At 37.9% G+C, this 18387-nt stretch overlaps 1 protein-coding gene across 1 annotated transcript in view; it reads left to right on the top strand.

Moving 5' to 3' along the window:
- kcng4a (potassium voltage-gated channel, subfamily G, member 4a) overlaps positions 1 to 17432 on the top strand; it is a 33081-nt gene extending 15649 nt beyond the window's left edge. The window contains exon 3 of the mRNA XM_026927066.3: positions 10903 to 17432. Coding sequence (XP_026782867.3) covers positions 10903 to 11778 — 876 coding nt within the window. The 3' untranslated portion in view covers positions 11779 to 17432. The remainder of the gene's footprint in view (positions 1 to 10902) is intronic.
- The last annotated feature ends 955 nt before the right edge of the window (positions 17433 to 18387 follow it).

The raw sequence follows: 18387 nt of genomic DNA, 5'->3' as shown, positions 1-18387 counted from the left end.
TAATATCAGCTGATTTTATACACTGGCACATCCATCATGATCTATTCTTTAATGTGTTTGTGTATGTAATGTGTGTGACGGTCAAGTTGGCTTCCTCTAGCACCTTGAACCCTGAAGCATTGCCTCCAGGCAAAACATACATCAAAAGCATGTATTTGAGAACACACACACACACGCACACACACACACACAGCTCATCACAATGCAGCTCTTTTTGCCAGACATGGCAGCTCTGCAACAGTACGTACTAGTACTGATGAAGCAATCACACTGTTTCAGAGAGCTATAGAACTCTTTTCTGTGTTATTTGTTTCATTTGTCATTTATTTTATTTATTGCTTTTGTTCTTGCTTATCTGTCTTCATAGATATAAGAAACCTAGTTGCCACATTAGAGGTATTTACTAACAACTTTCTTACATAGCCAGTGAAAGTCAATGAGGAGTCAGTGCAGCTCTACCCAGATGAAATTGGCTGTAACTGACTTTATGTTCACATAATTTTTACAATATTTTATATATTTCTGCATAGAAAAAAATATAATTAATAATTTTAAACAGTGATAAACAGTAAACTCACCACAGCAGACTGCCTTAACTTCATAAAGTCTCTGATAAAATGAAAACCCTTATTCTCACTCGTTTTCTTGTTCTTTTGCCGTGAAATGTCAATGATTCTTTCATCAAAATTCTACCGGCATTTTCATAGTGAATTCCGTTCAGCTCAATGGCGTCGCAACCCCAAGAGGGTGGTGCTGTAGATGCGCAGTATGAACCTGAAGTGGCATCTAGATTTCTTCTATCCTTGGTGTATGTTAATGTGAGTGAGAGCTCGGGTCAAGGTTGCTTGTGCTGCTGGGTAATTGAACAGATAAACAGCGAGCACAATGAGGTCGACCTGCTTTCCATGTCAACTCGTTCTCATTGTGCACTCCCATTCTTCTCTCATCCCTCCACTCCCTTATGCAGGGCACTTTCTATTACTCTCTGTAATAGAGGAAGGAGCGTGACTGTTTGCAGAATTGAAAATCGGTCTGTTTTAATACACTCTCAGGCCAGTGGAGGAGGAGGGATTGACGTGTGTATTTAATATTCTATACAGTCTCAGGGTGCTTTCAGATATGCAGTACTTAGTGTGTTTGAATCTCTGGAATATTTACTGTCTTGGTTGAAGTTTGACTGCACTGAGAAAACAACTCGATTTGCTACCTTTCATATATGTGCATTTTTAAGTGTATTTAATGAGAAAGTACACTGTGTGCCAAGTAAACTCTAATGTTTGCAACGTTTAATCCAGTATGATGCAACATTTAAAATGCATTATACATTTTTATTTGTAGAAGAGATTTCAGACCCATTTACTCAAATAAATTTTGTGTGCTGCACAATTTGTTGTCTATAAACGTGCAATATAAATTAGGTGACGTGGCTTATTAAACTAGCTAGGCTCTCAAATAGTGCCACAGTAAAGTGTTTTGCATATAATTTCCTCTGTTTAATCCTGAGCACAGGTTACTCTCTGTGTGGAGTTTTGCATGTGATCCCTGTGTGTGTGTCGGTTTTCTCCTGGTTCTCTGGTTTTCTCTAACCTCCCAGAAACATGCTGCTATGTGGATTGGCTATGTTAAAGTGTAACTGTGTGTGTGTGGTGCCCTGCTATATAGACTGGCGTCCCATCCAGGGTGTATTCCCGCTTTGCACCCTGTATTGCAAGGATAGGATCTGGATCCCCACAAACCCAAGTGGTTACTGAGGATGAAAAAATGAATGAAGTTACATAAGAAGTCAAAAAGTGGTGGAGGCTTCTCTTGTCTTATGGGACAAACTCTGAGATTTGTAGATTTTGTGTGACGGGAAGATTTTACCTTTAATTTAACCGTTATGTAATTTACTTTGAAGCAGATTAAAATCAAAACTTTCACAAGTTCTCTTACTTTTTTGTCTAAGTTTAGTGTATATAAAGTGATAGTAGATAAAGTATATCAGCTTTATGTATACTTTTAGTCAGAGGTGGACAATACTTGAGTAATTGTACTTTGTTATTATACTTAAATATTATTGTAGTGTATTTATACTTTAGTGAAATGTACTTACTTACATTTCCAAAAAAATTTTTTTACTTCTTATATTTTTATTTATAGCTTCAAACTACTCGTTACAAATCTCGAAGCCGATGATTGTACAATATATATCAATCGAATAGGCTCAGTTTTACATCCAGTCATTTGAGTTTAACAGATTCATCAATGTAGAATCATGTCAATTCATCATCTGCAGTGACCTTCTCATGTACAGTGTAGTTAGCGCGATAGCTATCCGTGTGTGTTTGAAGATTGATAATCCACCAGACTGTGCCCTTGACCCTAGGTCATGTTTCAATACGCTGAAGTGAGCAAATGCTCACATGAAACGACGTGTCTTCTTTACCTCTCTAAAAGGCACGAACACCATGTAATTTGAAAAAGCCAGTTGAGGTAATTTTTGTTAATTTGCTAACATTAATTGGTTATAATTTGCTAAGTTAGCCTGTTTTTTTTTGTTTGTTTTTTACGAGGTTAGTCTAGCATCGATTCCAGTAGCTAATAGAATTAGCTAGACAGCAAGTCAAATTCTAGCTAATGGTAAATAGTGCAAACTTACAGAAATTGAATGATGTTTTAAGGCAAAAGGGCATAGCTGCTTTAAACAAAATCATCTTATAACAGATTTAGATAAGTAACAAGTTTCTTTTCACATGAAACCATGACATTAACTTAATTTCATCAGTTAAAAAGTTCTTCAGTTTTTATTTTTTAATACTTATATTTAAAAGTAGCAACTTTCACTTGTGTACATTATTTTACATTACTTTATTGAGTAAGATTTTGACACAATAAGTATACTTTCACTTAATTATAATTTCTTAGTGTTGTGTCCACCCCTGCTTTTAGTATACTAACACATACAGTATGTACAGTACTTAATGTACTGATGGTACACTATAAAAATGTACTAAATGTATGTGTGTAAATACTAAATCACAACAAGCTGTGCTGTTATAGGAAAAGAATCCACAATGACATGGTTTTAGGTTGTTTTACCCATTAGGTAGTTTTTAAATCATTTTCATCCCCTTTTTATTGCATATGAAGGGTCAGTGTTGTTAGTTTAAGAGCACCACTTTAAGAGCAACCACCCTTGTTGTGGTGTTGTTCTGGGAAACAGTAATTGATTGATGGTAATCATTTTAAACCTTACATTTCAGTCACATTTAGGATTTTCAAACCACCATTCCCACTAACAGATTTCCTGATGGAAAGAAACATACTACGTACATGAGTACATGCACAAACCTGCGCTCAAACGTACAGTTTTATTGTTTAAGTATTTCCTCGTTGCTTGCACAGCATACTGTACATTCTGTTTGTAAGGCAAAGCACTTTAAGCATCTCTCTTTGTATGATGACAGTAGGAAACTTTTGTACTTTCATGGGCTGGAGTGAGAGAAGCTTCATTCTGTTATGAAACACCATTCAGTGAACTGCATTTTGCAGGATTACACAGATTAAGGCTTTCAATTTGGGATGAAGCAGAATATCGTGTGTGTGTGTGTGTGTGTGTGTGTGTATTAGAAAAAGCGAGGAAGCGAAGAGTAGTGTGTCTCTTCAGCTGTTAAATTGTCATGCCTTCGGTTAGATGTGTCTCTGTTATGATTGTATTAAATATGGACTGAGGGCTGAGGCTTTCTATTTGCCTTGGTCTAAAATTACACCATGACCTTAAGGTTATTCACTGCACTGTATATGTATTAGAGAAGCAACATCTGGACTGATTGCCCAGACCATTTTTTTTCACTCACCTTTCAGACAGCTTTCCAGCAGAGTGCGAGGATTAGAAAGCAAATAAAAGCAATATGCTGACCTAAACTATTTCCTGCCTTTGGCTTTTCTAGGACAGATCCAAATAACGTGGATCTGGCAGGACATGTTTGCACAGGACAGATATTCGAATGAGAGAAAAAGAGGGAAGTAAAGGATAATGGCATTGGGGTTGATTGGTGAGTGATGTGGTATGTGCAGGGGAGGAAGACGAGGTTTTTTGTGAAGCTGTAGCAGTGTCAGTGTTGCTTTACTCCCAGTGTGCATACATACAGTATGCTGCGTCCTGTGTACTTCCTTCATTCCTATCTTCAGACATTGTTGAGTAGCTTATTTATAGTTTTGATGACGAAATGAAAGTCCATGTGTGCGCTTTTTCATGCAGTGAGAAGCTCCATGCTCATATTTTACATCTCTGTGTTATAAAGCACCTGGAAAAAATGATGAGACAAGTGAGGAAAGTGCAGTTCTCTCTGTAGAAATCTTTCTCTCTCTCACTCTGGCTCTCTCACTGTCTCAAATAAATGCACACGCTTGCACACAGACTTTCATTTTCTCTTTCTTTTTCTTGTGCTCATATGCTCCCTGCACTGATTCATACTTTAGTCAGACCCATTAAATAAAAAAAAGAAAAAAGACCCAGCATTGATCATCATCAGTTCAATGCACTGTGAGTAAATTTTGCATGCACAACCTCACTCTGAACATAAAGAAAGTGTACATGGTCTAGCAGAGATAACTCATTTCCACTGGGACCTGCACCACCTCTATCTCTGGTTTTTACTCAAAATTTTTTTTCTCTTGTCATGAATAATATGTTTGATTTGCTGTGTTTATTCTCTGTCTTTCTCTCCATAATTGCCAGCATGCTTGCTTTCTCGTTGTCAGTCACACAGCTGATTTAGGCAGTATTAATCAGTTTGTGGTGCAGTGAGATGAAACAAGCTGCTGTGATTGTTAGAAACAGAAGCGAGCATCTGCTATTGAATTACAGCATTCCTTCAATTATTCGTCTCACTGTACACCGTCCTCAAGCACCACATTTGCCAACTACATTTCATTAGTTCAGTTTTGTGTGGAAGACTCTTCTCTCTGTTCTGCATGAGTGTACAGTATATGAGAGAGTACACTTTACCAGAGCGCACGTGCGCATACACACACACACACACACACACACACACTTCCCCAAGCAATTGATTCTGCAGTTTTGTGACACTTTGCATGAGATTTGTATGATATGTAAGGAATACATGACAATGAGGCTTACTGTTATGCACTACAAGAAGTGATATCTTAGCAAGTAAAAATATCTTGAATAAAATGGCAGATGCAACTAATTTTTCTCTCTTTTAGATAAATAAATGTAAGATTATTAAGCCAATATAGATACTTTATAGATTCTTTTACTTATTTCAGGTTTGAAATTCTCCTTCGTCTATGGCAGATATTTTATAACCCTTATTACAAGGCTTTTTTTCTAGAAAGAAACAAAATGATCTGCCAATACGGTAGAATAAGACAATTTTAAGATTGAAATTAGTAAATATGTTTAGAAATACAGTGGGGTCCAAAAGTCTGAGACCACATAGAAAAGCTGGGATGTGTTTGTTTTTTTATTTAAAACCATTTTGAAAATTCTAAAACAAAAAAAGGAAATGCGCAACATCTTGAATAGTCAATACTGCACTATTTCTAGGTCCCTATTTAAATGTAAACAAATTTGTGATATTGACCATGTTAACTCATTTGTACAAAAGTTTTTCCTCATGCCTAATCTCTTCTATTGAAGCATACGGTCAGACAACACTCTGATGGATTTGATCTAAAATGGATCATAAGGTCTTGCACAAACTTGTGGAGTCCATGCCAGGTCGATATTCATGTAAATATTTCTAAGATTCTACTTTTCACTGAAGGTGTTACTGATAATATCATTTCTAATGAAAACCTTTGTGTTAAATTGAAAAAGAATGCAATACAGAAGCATTTTGACTAGTACTGTGAGACTTTTAGACCCCACTGTAGGCTTAATAATCTTATATTTGTTACGTAATAAGCGTATAATGAGAAATATTACATAATTTGTCCTTTATTTATTATTAGATGTCTTCTCCTGCTATGATATAATTTTTTGCATTGTGGGAAAATAATCAGTGACGGAGTGGTGTGACACAGCTTACGTTATAGCAGCTATACACAAATGTTTCCACACCTGCCTCTCTTTTGTCTTTATTTTGAGGTTAATAAGATTAAAATGCAGCGTGTCATCATTACAGAGATGACAAGGGGTGATGCTATTAGAAAAAATATCATATGGCACTACCTGGATGTGTCACAATATTTAGGTTTGCTAACAAACTACAAAAAAAAAAACAGATTTCAATAATAATTTTATTAAATGTCTACAAAAGATTCTCACTGAAAAGAAGAGAAAAAAAACTTTGTTACTATGTTAAAATTAATTTTATTAGAAATATCAAATAAGCTGCTTCTAGATTACCCTGTTATTAACAAAAAATGTAGTAAAGAGATATCACAATACCTGAACTATCTTAGAAAAGTGTATTGTGGGACATATGATGACATAGTTTATCACAATATCAATAATATACTGTATCATATTGCGATATTATATCAATAATAATGATAATAATATAATAATAATAATGATAATATCAATATTGCCCAACCTTCCCACAGATTACTCCATCCTGAAGACTTTCCCATGTGGGAACAGCTTTACCTCTGACTGTTACGAAGCACTGACACTGGAGACTCCTTCCAAAAATGCTGTCACAGAACCTTCACAATATCAACTATTACACACGTTTTTAATCAGTTTATGTGGCGTGTCTGCCATACAAGTCCATGTAGAAATTAAGATAGAAACGTAATAATGTAATATAATTAATCTTTAATACATGATTTTCCTTGTAGTCAGAACTACTAAAAGCCGTGCTATAGAAAAGTAATCAACACTTTCTGACCAGTCAGATTTAAGAATTCAACAGTGCTGTGGTATAAAACAATGTAATCATCCACAGAATATTTAACTAAGAAAGCAAATATGCCTTGGAAATTCATTTTTCCTTTTATTTATGTGATTAAAAATAAAATTTCCTATTTTTTCTTTTATTATTAGCTTGTTACAATGACACAGCAAGCCTTTGCTGCGACCTCAACGGGTGAACTCATCTATTATGACCGTAATTACAGGAAATGACAATGAAACTTACAAGAAAATGGCAATCCATTGACTTCATTATCTGTTGAGGAGAGGGGTTAGCATCTGACCTTGGTACATACTCAAGCAAAATGTCAATGATGTTAAGGAAAATCTGCTAGTTTGTTAGAAAGCACAACATAAAAAGCATAACACAAATACCTGTGTGTGTGTGTGTGTGTGTGTGTGTGTGTGTGTGTGTGTGTGTGTGTGTGCGCGCGTGTGTGTGGCTGGGTGGGGGCTGGATGAAATAGGATTAGACAGGTTTTTCAGTGCAGTGAGTAATATCCTGCAGTCTCCTTAAATGAAATGCAAGTAATTCAATTGAACGCTTATGCTAAGAATAATCAGAATAATAAGATCAGGGCTGACTTTTTTTTAGGTATACAGGTAAGGACAAATCTTTTTTTAATTAAGTGTGCTAGTGTATTAATAGCCGATTATTTTTTAAGATGTCAGCTTATTGAATATTGTGGGTTTTTTTTTTTTTAAAAAAAAGAAGGTATAATTGAATTTAAAAATGAAAAAAGAAACTTTCAATATACTGAAGCTAACTAACTTTTTATGTTTTATTTATTTATTTATTTATTTTTGCCATATCAGCACTTCTCAGGAGCTCATTGTACTTAACTTTACAGATGCCTACACAAAGAATCAACTGGACTGTGTAGCTGTGTAGCTAATAATAGTTTTTTTGTCTATACACACAAACAAATTGCAAGTTAAGTCTCAGCGTATAGCATATGAAAAGAAAAGCTAATAATTACAGTGCAGCATGCTGCTAACGCAACTGCTGTGGATTGAAATACTAGGGAACTCTACTGCTGCACATCTCAGATTCATCAAGGAAAAAAAGGCTGCAAATGGAGCAAGTGGAAGACAAAACATCGCCTCGGAATAAGAGTCAAATACTCAAACATGCAGTGACAAAAGCACAGAGCAATAAGCTGCCCTGCCCTGGCACTTTAAACTAAAAGTGATGGATATTTTTTAATATTTTTGAATATTTGAATAGTTTGACTGCTTCTTTCTGCCTTCTTTATTAAAGCAGTACACAATATGTCTCATACTTTGGCATTTTTCTGTCATATTCATTGTAGAGTTTCAAAAGTACTTAATAATTTGCTAAAGATTATTAAGATAATTTGATACATTTGATTTAAAAAAAATAATGTGTAATGCCATTCAACAAGGCTACACGGTGGATTTTCGTGTGGAATTTAAATCATTCATCTGTATCTTTTTAAAGATAAATGCTGAGCAGGAAAATTCATGATTGCACAAGCCTACTGCTCATTTTAGACACAAAGACCATGTCATATTGCTGTCTTTTGCAAAACACTTAATGACAAAAGTATATCCTCATATTATAATCTACTGTGCTGTTTTATGGTGACATTTATTACAAACTCCTGATGGCAGTAATCCACTCTAGGGGTTGAAATCTGTAGGCAACTTAGAGTTTGATTAGATTTTGATTGAGGGAGTCGAGATGCTATTATGCAGTTTTATGATTATATGATATGAACCATTTTTATTCATCCTGATGCATTTCAGTTTTGATTTGTATAAGCCTGCGTTATGATATTACGATTTTCGTCCATCATGAAAAACACTAGGCTTAATATTAGTGTTTCTTCTTTGTCAGAAATGTTTTTAAAAAATATTAACATAAATATGTCAATATAAATTTTTTATATAAATATTAATATAATATACTCTTTCTGAGCACTTTGTTAGGAGCACTATACTAATACTGGGTAGGGCCTCCCTTTTGCTCTCAAAACAGCCTCAGTTCTTCATGGCATGGATTCCACAAGATGTTGGAAACATTCCTTTGAGATTCTGGTCCACATTGACATGATTGCATCATACAATTCCTGCAGATTTTTCAGGTGCACTTTCACGCTGTGAATCTCCTGTTCTACCACATCCCAAAGCTGTTCTATTGGATTCAGAGCTGGTGACTGGGAAGGCAACTGAAGAACAATGAGCGCATTGTCATGTTCATGAAACCAGTTTGAGATGACTTTTGCTTTGTGACATGGTGCATTATCACGCTGGTAGTAGCTTCTAGCAAGTAGCTAGAAGATGGGGAAATTGTAGCCATGAAGGGATGCAGATGGTCAGCAACAATATTCAAATAGTCTGTGGCATTCAAGTGATGACTGATTGGTATTAACGGGCCCAAACTGTGCCAAGAAAACATTCCCCACACCATTACACCACCTCCACCAGCCTGGACTGTTGACACAAGCAGGTTGGGTTCATGGATTCATGCTGTTGGTGCAAATTCTGGCCCTACCATCTGTGTGCCTCAGCAGAAATTGAGATTCATCAGACCAGGCTATGTTTTTTCCAGTCTTCAACTGTCCAGCTTTGGTGAACCTGTGCCCACTCCCACCTCAGCTTGCTGTTCTTGGCTGACAGAAGTGGAATTCGACATTGTCTTCTACTTTTGTAGCTCATCTACCTCAAGGTTTGACGTATTGTGCATTCTGAGATGCTTTTCTGCTCACCACAACTGTAAAGAGTGGTATTCTGAATTACTGTAGCCTTTCTGTTAGCTCGAACCAGTCTGGCCATTCTCCGCTGACGTCTCTCATCAACAAGGCGTTTCTGTCCACAGAACTACCGCGCACTGGATGTTTTTTCTTTATTGAACCTTCTGAGTAAACTGAGACTGTTGTGTATGAAAATCCCAGGAGATCAGCAGTTATAGAAATACTCAAGCCAGCGCCAACAATCTTGCCACGGTCAAAAACACATTTTTTCCCCATTCTGAAGGTTGATGTGACCCCTAAGCTGATGGCCCATATCTGCATGATTTTATATTTTATTTGCACTGCTGCCACACGATTGGATGATTAGATAACTGCATAACTGAGAAGTGTACAGGTGTTCCTAATAAAGTGCTCTGTGAGTGTATTATCGTAAATCTTACATTATTTGTGCATAAATGCAGAATACCAAATCACAAAACCTCTAAGGAATCAATTCTTTTTCCCATCCCTAATCCGTTTGCCATTTTCTGAAGATTTTTGCCTTTTTATAAAGGACAAGGACGTGCATGTAGACACCGTGGTGATTGACGCGGCAATTGATTGATTCTCATGGGTGGAATGAGATGTCATTGACATTTCTTGAAACAGCAGTCATGGAGATAAGGTCACTTTAAGAGCATTAGCACAGAGAAATTGACAATCAGAATTAGCGAAGGTGCAAGCCTTCTTTCACACGCATAGCGTCCTTCTTATCATCATCGCATTCGCTTCTGAAGTGTTGCAGAACAATGTGAGAAAATTAAACTCAATTGAATTGAGAAGGAGGCATGTCAGAGAGAAAATGAACAAAAGATGAAAGCAGAAAGATTGATTGAATCATTTCAGTGTTTACTTGGCTTTCTCAGGAGAGGGCAGTTCGAGGTCACAGTAATCTGTTTGTCTTCTGTGTTCTCTCCCACAGTAAAGCGGATGTACCTTTGACCGAGGATAATTAATTGATTCTACTAGACTTATCATTTAAAGTGACTTCAATACCGAAAGTAAACAAAGACGTTTCTTTAATGATTTGATGTCTATCTCATCCCTTATCTTATCTCTCTGCTCCTTCTCTCAGCGACACATTCTTCTTTTCCTGCTGACCTCAACTATGTTGTCTAAATGGTATCTTTCCTTGCAAATCCCTTTGCCACTGTCGCTAATACACATTCGACTCAATGGACACTTTTAAAGTCTCTCATTGTGTTCAGGTTAACTCAGTACATTTAGCTGAAGCTTGATTAACAGTAGGAATTAAAGTTCTTTCTTTCTTTTCTTTTTCAGGGTGAGTGCTCTCAGAAGTGCTACCACATGTTCATCGTGGAGACCGTGTGTGTGGCGTGGTTTTCGTTGGAGTTTGTGTTACGCTTCCTGCAGGCGCGCAGCAAGCTGGAGTTCCTACGCGGACCACTCAATATCATCGACGCCATGGCCATCTTGCCCTACTACGTGTCCTTGGCTGTGGATGAAGAAGAGGAAGAGGCGGGGTTAGACCAAGAACGCTCATCTGCAGGCAAGGGCTACCTGGACAAGCTGGGCCTGGTGCTGCGAATCCTGCGAGCACTGCGCATCTTATATGTGATGCGGCTAGCACGGCACTCGCTGGGCCTGCAGACTCTGGGGCTGACCGTGCGCCGAAGCACGCGTGAGTTCGGCCTTCTGCTTCTCTTCTTGTGTGTAGCCGTGACACTCTTCTCACCACTTGTGCACCTGGCTGAGAGTGAACTAAGCGGCGAGCAGGACTTCAGCAGCATCCCCGCCTCCTACTGGTGGGCCATTATCTCCATGACAACAGTGGGGTATGGCGACATGGTGCCGCGTAGCATCCCCGGTCAGGTGGTGGCACTCAGCAGCATCCTCAGTGGCATTCTTATCATGGCCTTCCCTGCCACCTCCATCTTCCACATGTTCTCACGCTCCTACCAGGAGCTCAAACAGGAGCACCAGCGCATCATGAAGGAGGAGTGTGCTAAAGCCGCAGCTGCGGCTGTGGACAGACTCGGGGAGGAGTCAGAAAGAAGCGGAGATCATCCTCCACCAATACTGGCTCTCCATCCAGATCCTGAAAAGGCTGGATCCACTGAGGGCATGTCTCTATTAGGGAACAGTGGAGACTTGTCAGAGAATAACACACACTCGTTACCGGTAGGACCCTTGTAGAGACTATTGACACTATTGATAGTGTGGACTTTGTAGTCGTTCCTGATCTTCTAACCTTTCAGATGAAGGAAAGGATGTAAGGAACACTCCGTTTGAAAAAAAACAATGCCGTAGAGACTTTCACTATGTGAATCAGGCTATTTTGTCTTCCATCAGCCATCAGCTGACTAGTTCTAATTGAAATACTGCAGTTTTCATATTCAGTTTGCTCAAATCGAAAAGCTTTTTCAGATTTAATAATCGCCCTCAAGCGTATTAAACCACACAGATGATTTTTATCATCCCAATTTGTCATGGCTATGGCTTTGTCATGCTGTAATGATAGTAGCCTAGATCACTTTTGATTCCTTGTGTCATTTGTGAGATCTTCCTTTAAGCCAATTAAAATCGACGCAAGCTAGCACATTATATTGGTTTGTTCAAGATTTAGTATGATACTGCTCTCGCATCAGTGCTACATTTATACTGTCAAGAAAAAAAATATTCTAGGCACATTTAGTCAAGCTGTTCCTTTGTAACGTTTTGGACAGACAGCAGTGACTGACCCATAAAGGATCCGAATAAAAGGCTGTAGTTATCCCAGCACTTTGCCTGTGCTGTTTTCATCTTTCATTTGGTTCGCTGAAAGCCTTTTAATCTGCTCTGACAAATGTTCAAAACATTACAGACGCACACATATTTAACTTGTGCTTAGTTTGTGTGAAATTACACACACACACACACACACACACACACACACACTCACTTTCTCAGAAAGACAGAAGAGTCTCTGTGTGTGTGTTGGTGTTTATGTATATGTAGACGGGTCGATGTCTGTGTACATTGCAGTCTATAAGTAATTAGACAGAATTAGTGTTGTTTTGGCTCTGCAATCCAGCACATTGGAGTTGACATCAAACAGTGAAAATCAATTTAAAGTGTGGCTTTGATTCAAGAATACTTCTGGCTCTACAGTGCACTAGTCATGTTTCACATGAATCATATGGATTGAAAGTGGTTTTAATTTGAAGGGTTGTTGATTTGAAGTACGCACTTCTGTTTTCATTTTTGGCACATCATACTGTTGTACAAACAACAAAACAACAATTACTACTCAGTGGTTTACAGTGTGTGTATGTGTGTATCTGTGGTTGTTTTATGATTTCACATTCAGGGAATATTATAAAAACATCCATGTGCTGACCTAATTGAGGTCAATCCTGTCTCCAGATAAACAGGTTTCTGTCCCTCATAATCAGTTCTTTATAAGGTCAGCGAATCAACACCTGATGCTTATAGGATGAGACGGCCAACAGGTGTGGGGTAATCTTGATGAGAATGCTGATTAGATGTACTGTAAATTCATGACATGACATTTCACTGCTTTGCCGAACCAAGTCCAAATTATGAAATGACATACATCAAAACATTCTTTAATGCCTAGGCATTCTTGAATCCCAGCCGACCCTGAAAATGTACGAGACCTCAGATATTATGACAGATTTCAACCATCAAACCCCCATATTATAAAATTTGCCCTGAACAGATTCGAGCGTCTCTTTAGATGCAAGATTCCTGAGCAGTGATCCCAACTTTCAGAACCTGACCTGCAGAATTTCTTGTGAGCTTTCTCGTGATGTAAAGATGTAAAGAGTTTAAATACTGAACATGTTTCAGGGTGGCTACACGTTAGAAGGGTTAAAATTGGATTTTACACACTGCACACCACAGGATAATCTAGAAAGTTAATCATTTAGGACCAGGCTCACTTTTTGCGATTGTCAGGAGAGCCTTAAAACTTGATTAGAATTCATTAGACTGTTGTTAATGTACTCATGTTATTAGCATGGATGGATGCTAGTTCACCGCAGTTTGTGCATTTGCTAATTCTTTGATAAAAACTAGAACCTGGTACTTTCAGCACTGATACTCATTTAAGAGCAAAATTAGGATTAACAATGTTAGCAAAGAAACTCGTCAGTATGGGCAGGTGGCGCAGAGCCCCATCACGTATATCAGCCATTCAACAAAGTCCTTATTCACACTGCCATGCCTTTTACGTCCTGCTGCCTCTTTGAGTGACCAGAGGCAAAGGAAAGAGGGATTAAGGAGTGGATAATGTGAGAAAATTAGAAATGCTTGTGGACCACAGTGACCTTGTTTCCTATGCAAAGGCTGAGATGAGAAAATAAAAATGTGTCCCTCTAGTCAAAAGCCTGAACTATTTGAGCTACTATCAGGCCTTTTCTGTGGACCTTGAGTGTAGTTGGGCTGGAAATTGGGAAATTGTGCTGAAACCTGGTGAACACACCTGCTTTGAACACAGCTGAACAAAGGTATGTCTAAAATCACTAAAACTAGCTGCTAGACTGTATGCCAGATGACTGTATGATGGCTGACTCAACTCTCAGTTATGAGATTACTCTATAAGAAACTATAGATAATAACCGATAGCATTAGTCAAGTGTGATAGCCTATTGACTTCATTTTGACATTTATTACTGTTGTCCTGCCCCACCAAAGTCTCTGGTCACAAGCCGCTGAAAAAATTTGAAGTTGTTGCCTAAGATGGGTTAACGCATTTATTTATTTATTGACTGATTGATTGATTGGTTAAAGGCATGTTTTCTCACATTCAGTGATAAAAAAATGTACATTTTTGAAGGTTATAATGGCTAAGTGGCAGCCCAATCATGGAATCACATCTTTGGTCTTGGTTGGAGCCACATTTAGCAACTTTTACTCTTGAATGTCACAACTGTATTTCATCTACCTGGTTAGTTTGCATTTATATGCACAGTCTTTTCCATCCCACTTGGTATTCATGTGCATCCTTAGAAGTGTTAAACACAGAGATAGCGGTTGGTCTGAGCATTTTAAAGGTAGCACAGAGAGTGATCTCAGTTCGACCTGAATACAGTCCGAATTTCACTGTGAACTCTGGCCTTTTGAAGATGCTCCATTTGTCTTCAAACGCACAGTGGGAGGCGAAGCTGGAGCACAGAGGTCTACATTAATCATCATTGACTGAAACGAAGCCTGCTGGACACACACGCGCACACACACACACACACTCCTTATATCTCTGTCTCTTTAAGTAGTACGATTGTTAAAGGAAGTTGTTGTCCATCAGTCTCAGCTGGACACAGATGCTGGTGCTGGTAATGGAGTTTAAGAGGAAGACAATCATGCTAGTTGCTGCAGGTGTTAATTAAATATCCCAGCCATACTCAGGGTTTCTCCCAAGTTTCATCACTGCGGCAGACTGACTGAACCTTCACTGTGTTTGACAGATGGCTGTAATTGGATTTTTGGGTACATTTCATGGACCTACAATATGATCAATTTTCCTTCTCCCCCTCTTTTTTCGGGCGAAGCTTTAAAAATGAATAATGGGGCTGGGTATGGATGATGGCAGATTTAATGCTCTATGCAGGTTTAATTTCTCAGTATAGTTCTCTGCATCTGTTCACCACAAACTGGCAAAGCAGAGATGAAGAGAAAAGGATCTTCATTTATATTTGTTATCCCTTGTTTGTGAAGAAGTGCCATATGATGTTCTTTATGCTAACAAGCTGTTTGTCCATTATTATGGGAGAGTTTATAAAGCTGTTTGTTATTTGCAGAGTCTATTTGAGACCAAATTATCTCCTTTCTACTTCTGTGCCTTCCATTACAGCAGATGGGTCTTTCTCTGACTGCAATGTAGACTTATATTCTGAGGAAATGAGCTGTGATCACAGCTGAAGACTGTATATTAATGACTACACACAGTGTGTTAAAGCATTGATGCACTTTAACCATTCTAAATTATAAAAATGAAATAAGCTGTTAAAGACTGGATAATAGAATTGTATGCTTTTGTATTACTCTTTAATCCACAGGTGCGTCTGAATCACAGGATGCAGAGATGATGTGATGCAGGTTGTAATGTTCCTTCTGGGGTTATGAAGCTGCTCTCTTTCTGCAGCTTCTCTAATGACTTCTGTTTGACTTCTCAAGTTCTCAAAATCTTAAAACTGACTGATCAAAATGTGTCGAGTAATTTTCCATAACAGCAGCACTGACAGTGCCAGCTGTAATTCAAACCAGAGGTTTATATTAAAGCACTAATACATTCTAATATGTTACTGTTTCTAGAGTAACGACTCATTTACAGGGTCTTGTATGGAGGACGTTCCATGTGATTTAAGGCTAATAATAAATGGAAAAAATGTGTAATTTGACAAAGAAAAACATTTAATTATTGATATGCTGAAGCCTTCTGTAAGGACATGTTTATTTAGCATGTTTGGAAGGAGTCTCCATTTTCAGAGTTTTGTAGCAGTCAGTATGTTTTCTGCCAGGGGAGAGACTTCAGGACCGAATGCATTCCAGTTTCTCTGTAAGATGACAAGCTGCTTTTTTTTTGTCTTAACATACGCTGAGAAGCAGGAAGCAAGTTGAAATCCTCAGTGTTGAGTTTATTAGGGAAAATCCAATCATCATCATCATTAAACCATGCAAGGCTCAGAACACAAGTAGGCAGATATAGACAAGGATAATCCATACTCAAAAACCAAGAAAATAGGAGATGGTCTAAGGAAGTAATACCAGAACCACGAAAAACACAGTAACATGGAAACACAGAAACACAGCTCAGCACATAATGACAAAATGCATGGTAAGACTTTGGGAAGGCACGAAGAACAGAAACAGTACAATCAGGATGTACTGTACACCAGTCAGAGGACAGGGGTGGAGACAAGACAAATTCACAACAAAAAGCATATGTGCAGACAATGACAAAAAGACACAATATATAAACTACACTCACTAGCACTCCAAGAGGGGAATTATGTGAAAATTACCTTAAAGAAAGAGGAAAAAAGAGAGGCTATGGATGAAATAACTGTTTATTTCAGCTGCTATAATGTAAGTGATAACAGAAACTAACTTGTCTTACAGACATTCCACAACATTATATGGTTAAAAAGTGTCATTCATTTAAAACATTTTAATCGTTGGCAAATTGCTGTGGTATAAGAAGAATAACAGACTTCATGCTGTTATTGGAAAAATAATCATACTTACTTGATCTACTACAATCTTACTTGATGAATTTGTGGAATTATCATTAACAACTGGTATGTGAAAAACATGCCAGTCTATTAGGTACACCTACAGAGTATGTGAGTAAGACTCGAGGTAGCAGTGATGGAGAGGAGGTGGTGATTAGTGGTTTCTGCCAGTAAAACAAGATTGAAGTGTTATGTTCACGATCTTATCACTACAGACAGGTAATTACATCTTACTGAGAAATCCTGGCCAAGACCTAATCAATCAATGTCTGTCTATTCTATTCCGCTTGTTACAGCCAGAATTTACTGCTGGACCTGTAAATCTTCTGTGTAATAAATCTGCACCCTGACCTACTGGAAGAAATTAAAAGAGTCTACTATATTGAGGTAACTATTGTTATCTTAAATACAGTAGCATTATAATTTGTGAATGCATTCAGAAAGAAATATTAAGCATAATAATTTTGCCTGTTATTACATCCTTATTACTCCAAATGTCCAAACCAGTCATGTTTCTTGCTTCTGTCTGTCTATTTCAGGATAATAAATGGAATAATTCTGTATTTCCTGTCTGGTGGTGCAAAGTGATATGAACCCAAGTCAAGAGCTTGTGAATAATACATGCCAAATGCACATTTCAGCTTCTTTATATGGCATTTCAGTGGGAAATTTCCAACATTCCTCTCTCCACTGAAGATATTTAGTTAACAAGATGTTCGATAACAGAATATTTCTTAGCCATTCTTCTCTATTTACTCTCCAGGCCTAACTGCATACATGTGTTCGTATTAAAACCATTGTTCTGTTTAATCAATATAAACATTACACTTTTGCATAATATGATAAATGTAAATATATGAAGTGGTTAACTATAAATAAAGCCTATTTGCTGGTCAAAACAGCACCACCAACAACTATTATTATTATTAGGGGGCCAAGCACCGAAGGTGCTTTTTCTTATTCTTCTTCCGGTTCTTCTTCTTCTGGATAGGGTGTCTGTTGGCAGCCCATAAAACTGTCTGTTAAAAAGTGAAATTTGGCACACTGATTGGGGGTAGTCTAAGGAACATTCTGACCTAATTTGGGCCAAGTGCTGCCAGTGCTCTAGCACCACCATCAGGTCAAATTTTGGCCTAATTTGGAAGTACCTTTATTGTCATAACTTTTGAACTGTGTGTTCAAAATTTAAAAGCCAGGCATCCCTGGATTCCCTGGATTAAGACGAGTTAAACACGTTATATTTTAGATTTTCTGCCATCTTGGATTTTGTCAAAAACTGTTTTTTCACTACTCCTCCTACAAATTTTGTCCAGTCATCACCAAATTTGGCACACAGCATCTTCATAGTAAGCCTCACAAAAATCAAAACAATTTGGATTACTCGAAACGGTTTGCCCGTAATGGGCCAACGAGTCTGACGGTAATGCTGCCAAACAGGAAGTGAGGCTGTATCTCAGCAACAACTTTGCACACTGACACAAAATTTGGTAGGCATCTTCAGGACCATGACCTGAGGCTATGCAACAAATTCTGTGACATCGCCACCTTCTGGTCAAAAGTTACAATGCTA

This window comes from Pangasianodon hypophthalmus, chromosome 6 (genome assembly GCF_027358585.1).
Source record: "Pangasianodon hypophthalmus isolate fPanHyp1 chromosome 6, fPanHyp1.pri, whole genome shotgun sequence".
In the NCBI taxonomy this organism is placed as follows: Eukaryota; Metazoa; Chordata; class Actinopteri; order Siluriformes; family Pangasiidae; genus Pangasianodon; species Pangasianodon hypophthalmus.
This window is presented reverse-complemented; position numbering and strand designations above follow the sequence as displayed.